Source organism: Poecilia latipinna, unplaced genomic scaffold (assembly GCF_001443285.1).
Source record: "Poecilia latipinna isolate Pla-1442-1.1 unplaced genomic scaffold, P_latipinna-1.0 Scaffold959, whole genome shotgun sequence".
Classification (NCBI taxonomy): domain Eukaryota; kingdom Metazoa; phylum Chordata; class Actinopteri; order Cyprinodontiformes; family Poeciliidae; genus Poecilia; species Poecilia latipinna.
Window position 1 is genome coordinate 133,280 of NW_015113575.1, and position 5,452 is coordinate 138,731.

At 44.0% G+C, this 5,452-nt stretch overlaps 1 protein-coding gene across 2 annotated transcripts in view; it reads right to left on the minus strand.

Moving 5' to 3' along the window:
- Positions 1-1,669: 1,669 nt before the first annotated feature.
- Positions 1,670-5,452, minus strand: part of hic2 (hypermethylated in cancer 2) — a 20,349-nt gene continuing 16,566 nt past the window's right edge. For both annotated transcript variants that reach the window (XM_015049762.1, XM_015049761.1), the window contains exon 2: positions 1,670-3,959. In XM_015049762.1, coding sequence (XP_014905248.1) covers positions 2,151-3,911 — 1,761 coding nt within the window. In that variant the 5' untranslated portion in view covers positions 3,912-3,959 and the 3' untranslated portion in view covers positions 1,670-2,150. The remainder of the gene's footprint in view (positions 3,960-5,452) is intronic.

The window sequence follows — 5,452 nt, forward strand, 5'->3', positions numbered from 1 at the left end:
TCCAGTCGGGTTTTTGAAATCACAGTGTGAACTACAGGAAGAGATGAGACTGAGGTACAAATCAGCGAAGGGGCGAAGTGACCCAGAGCCAGTCTCTGGTTGCTGCTGTTGAGGTACATCTAAAAATATAATGAAAGATGTACATCACCAACAGTTCAAAATAATTTAACTCATCTTTAGTGATATAACTATAAAGCTGTCCAGTGCATCTCTGCTTCTCCTTTTTTTTTTTTAAATGACAAGTTTTCACAAATTCGGCTCAGAAAAACTGAAAAGACTTGAGTAACTTAAACTTCACATTAAAATTCTGATTATAGATCCCATTCTTTTTTTTTCTTCTTTTTCTTTTTTTTTGGTCTGAACAGAACACAAACTGTCATCAAGTCCTGTTTTTAAAAGTCAGAGAATATAAAGTGATAAGGACTCTGGATACAAACAAAACAACAGAAATGGGATAAACGTGCTCAGTGAACATGTCTTAGACTTTACCAGTCCCTCCAGAACCCCACCAGGTGGTAAAGTGTTTACATCCCCACCAGCCCACCAATCAGCACAAGCTTTTCCTTGCAAAACCACAAGAACCATCACCAGCCTCAGAGTTATTGGCCAAAACAATCACAAAAAGAGTGGATTTCTTTGTCTGGACTTTAGAAGATAATTCTTATTTTGTTTTATACAGAATTAAAAGAAATCAAAAGAGAAATAATTTAGTATGCTATATATCTTAAGTACATCTTTTTTTTTTAAACTTTGGTTATGAACTTGTCTAGCAATGTTTGTTAGTTAGTTCAGTTCTCCTCGACATTCATAAGATCTTTGGAACACTATACATCTAAAACTAACCAACAAACCACTATTTGCTCCAAGCTGGACGCTACAGTACACTTTGAATTGGGGGCCACGGTGAGCCGGGTCCCAAAAACATGAAAATAATAAAAAAAAAGAAAAGTTATATCTTGACAAGTACAAATATCAGCTAGAGACAATCAGAATGTGTAAAATCTATGAGCATCAAAAACCTGTGTTGAGAGATGGGCAGGTTAAAGCATTGGGTGAGAAGTTACATAATCTACACACTTTTTACAATTAATTACATAAGCAACTTAACTAAATCGACAGAGTTCATAGAGTAATCAGAGGTAGCGAGGTCACAAGCCTATATATAAATAGACTTCTTTTTTTTTCCAAGGGGAGGAAAGCTATACAGAAAAATATAACGTACCCACTGAACATAGCGTTAGGTTTAAAACACCCCTTTAAACCTCCCTCCCTGCCCAACAACCCCAACCCCCCACCCGCACTTGACCAGAAAAATCCCAAGACCTTCCAGTTTAAAACATTCACTGAAACATGACAAGCTCTTAAAGTACGAGTACTACCACAAAGGGTTTTCTCTTTCCAGCTTCTTTCCTTGGAGCTCTAGCAGGCAAATCTAAAAAAAAACAAAATTGAATAAAAACTCTCGTCTACATCAATTCAAACAGCCACAGAGAGGACACAGAGTATTTGTTACCTTCTACAAACAAACATGTCCTCCTGAGAAAAGCTTTTCGTTCTCTCTTTCTAGACTTTCAGGTAAAGCACAGAGATGGTCCCATACCCAGTTACCCCTCCTCTTTCATACATATAGCATCACCAACATCATAAAGCTGTCAGGGTAAAAATTTTCTTTTTGCTGAATTATTGCCAGTTTTGTTTGCACCTACTTCTTTTTGGTCAAAAGTTGTTTTAGGAACAGTGGGGGGAGAAACTCTTAAGATTTAATGCTTAAACCACGAAGAGAGGAAGGCGGCTGAGGGGTACGAGGTGCCCACATTCACATTTAACCAACTGTGCCTCTCCACCATGGCTTTGTGACTTTGGAGAGAGACACAAGTAAATAGTCCCTCTAAAAACTCCTGAGAGGCGAGCACTTGTCATTCGCTATAACCGATGACCCTATCCTTGCATCAATGGGATCCCACCGTCACCAAGAGAGCGCACTGTGGCGAGCAGCTACACCGTTCACTCAGCCAGGGTGTCGTGAACTGGAATCAGATTCAAGAACTGTGTGTGTGTTGTGTGTGCATTTCTTTGCTTCTGAGATGGAAAAAAAGGTGGAGAAATGTTCCTTTTTCTCTCTTCCTGTAGTTCTTTGGCTTGATGCGTTTCTAAGAGGGTGAGGTGTGCATTCTCAGGTGACTGATGAGGTTGCGCTGCTGGGTAAACTTGCCACCGCACAGCTGGCATTCGTACGGCTTCTCCCCGGAGTGAACTCGCATGTGCTCCGTTAGGCGGTACTGCCGTGTGAACCGCATGCCGCACTCTTCACATGCGAATGGCTTGAGGCCCAGGTGGCTGCGCATGTGGCGCGTCATGGTTCCCCTCTGGGTGAACATTTTGCCACAGATGTTGCAGGGGAAGGGCCGGGTCAGCCAGTGGCTCTTTTCGTGCTGCCTCAGAGTTGCGGGGTCTTTGTAGCTCTTGCTGCACACGGTGCATTTGAAGGGACGAGTTTCGGAGCCAAAGCTGGAGGGACCTACAGGGGCAGAGAGGTCCTCCGCCTCCTCCTCGTCCTCTTCTTTCACAAAGGTCCCTCCCTCTTCCTTGATGTAGAGCTCGTCTTCAGTGTGGGTCTCCACATGAGCGTTGAGCTGCTCAGAACTGGGGAAGCCCTTACCACAGGGAATGCACACATAGAGGTTGTCCCCAAACGCTGGCTCAAAACCTTCCTGCCGGTACACATAGTTGGCGCTATGGTGTCCGCCTCCTGCTCCTGCTCCACCCCCTGCACTCTCTCCATCACTCTGACCACTTTCTTCACTGTGGTCCTGGCCATTTTCTCCCCCTTCTTCCTCATCTTTGCACTGGAAGGACTGGTCAGATGCAAAGCTGTTACCACTGCCTCCACCAGCGCCAGAGGAGCGGCCATCTTTAGGACCTACAATCACTCCGTTGACCAAAGGCCTGTCATGATCTTCAGACTTCAATCCTAATGCCTCTTTTTTGGGCCATTCGTTCTTACGAGCAGCATGTCGAGTCTTTTTCTGGGGCGGTGGGCCCTCGGGCTGGTTTTGGGAGTCCTCTAGCGTCTTGGAGGAATTTAGCTCCATGTTCTCTGAGATGCATGCGTCTACACCTGGCAGGGTGGTTGAGGAGTCATCCAGCGAGGCACTGTTGGTTGTGGATACTGAGGCAGATTGGGGGGATTCTTGGGAGTTGCTGTGTGGACTGAGGGCGTCGATGGCTGTGCCAGCAGAGTGAGGACTCTTCTTGGACAGATCTAACCCAAGATCTGGCTCTCCAGCACTTGCCCCACTGCTGAGATTACCGTTACTGCTGCCATTTCCCCCATTCCCAGTTTTCCCAGAGCTCCCAACAAACATTTCATCATCTGACAGTTTGTCCCGAAGGCCTTCATCTGGCTGTGGTTGGTCGGCATCAGAAGGGGTCGGAGGATAGTGGTTGTTGGGACCAGCAGGGGTAGAAGAGGAGAGACGCTGGTTGTTGAGGCGCAAGCGGCTGAGCGGACCTGGGGTGGAGGGTTTTCCTGGTAGGGACTTCCCACTGCTGCGCTTGAGCTTCTTTCTGCACAGGGCAGCGAGGTCATGTAGCTGGAGGTAGCTGGCTGCGGTCAAGAGGGCACTGAAGTTCTGCTCACTGCTCTGGTCTGACGACGACAGGAGCTTTCCAGTATAGATAAAGTCCAGGACTTGTCTGAACACAGAGGGGTTCACCATCTCCGTGTCGAGGTTAATAAGGTTATCGTGGAGGACCAGAGATTTGAAGTAAATGCTGCTGGCGGCCAGGATGTTCTTGTGGGCGCGAAAGAGAGCGTTCTCCACCACAATGATGACATCACAGAGGAAGCCCTTGGCTCTCTGCTGGTTGAGTTGCAGCAGCAGTTGTTTGGCATGATTTGGCAGTTCCATTTCCTCTTTCCTTCTCTCTCTGTCTTCCTACACGTGCACCACCTAAAGCTGAAACAGAGAGAAGAGATGGTTAGCTCTCGTACTTTGAAAGACACGCAGCAGTGAATGACAGTTAAGCCCTCCATCTTCTATTCCCACTTCCGTATTGCAGCAACAGGAACAACAGTTCATTTGAGTGAACTGAATCTCTGGGAACAGTACATTAAAATGATCCAGTCACTGGATCGAACAGTTCATTTGTGGTAAACAGCGCCTCCTTTGAGTTGGAACGTGATCGCACTGTGTGTCACTTGCTGCTTCTCCAAGCTAACGGCTAATGTTGCATCAATCCACATGAAAATAAAACGGTGCCCTGTCCTCATGATCTTAATGGACATAAAAATCATAAAATTTAAAGTATTTCTAGATTTTTGTTTCCAATTTGACATTGCATTTCGTATTTTCCTATTTTTTTATTTCATGTTTTAATTTCAGTGTAAAAATATATATTTAACAACCAGACATTAAGTCACATGTATTTTACTTGTTTATTTCACTAACTGGAAATCCATTTGGATAGAGTCGAGTCCAAAATAAGCACATTGCATGAAGAAACTCATGTTATTGTTTTACATTAGGTCTACATAACGTGTTAAAGGGTCGTGTCACAATGTGAACAATGACCAGCACAGTAATTGTGCTGCAGTGGTGCATCTGTCACTGGGTAAATCTTTATCATACATTTTATGAGCCACAGAAAACAGAAGTTCCACCCAACCGGCACACAGGCGTCGAGCTCACCCGAACTGAGAAATGAATGAATCAGTTAAAGCAGCAACATGCTTCAGTTTGTTCCCTCAAATGATTCATTCCTTTGAAGAGATCATGAACAACACTGAATTGTAGCAAAGGTCAGAAAGATGGGTACAACCTGGAGAGGTCAGCAGTCACTCACAAGGCCAAGACAAAGAACAACTCAAGAGCAATTCATAGTTGGCAGTTGTTGTAAAGTAGACAGAAACCCGACTGGGATTCACACCGTAAAGCTGCACCACAGTTAAATAATAAAACTGCTGCCTAGAAAGCATTCTGCACTCAAGTTTGCATCTTAAAGGCGAGCGCTACAATCTGTACGACTTGCATTGTAATCAAGGTACATTTCTTCATCTGTAAAACAATAATCTTACCTAGCAATTCTACTTAAATTCTCAATACAAGTAATTGCTACCAGTAGTGATGCACTGAGAAATTGATTTTTGCTTGACGGACACTGCTTTGCAACTGGTTACTTAAAAATAAATAAATAAATGAAAAAAATCTGATGACTGAATGCACCAGGCTAAAACACTGCGAGGTTGCACTGACCACATTTGGTGAGTACAGATAGTAACTGTACAGATAGTACAGTTACTATCTGTACTCAACGTTGTTCGTTTCTCACTTAATTTATTTAAAATTAAATGGTAGGAAGCCATTTAAAAAGGAAGCCGATGTCTTTATTGACATGTCTGTTTTATTAAGGCCAAGGAGAGTGAGAGACAATCATTCAACAGATAACAAGA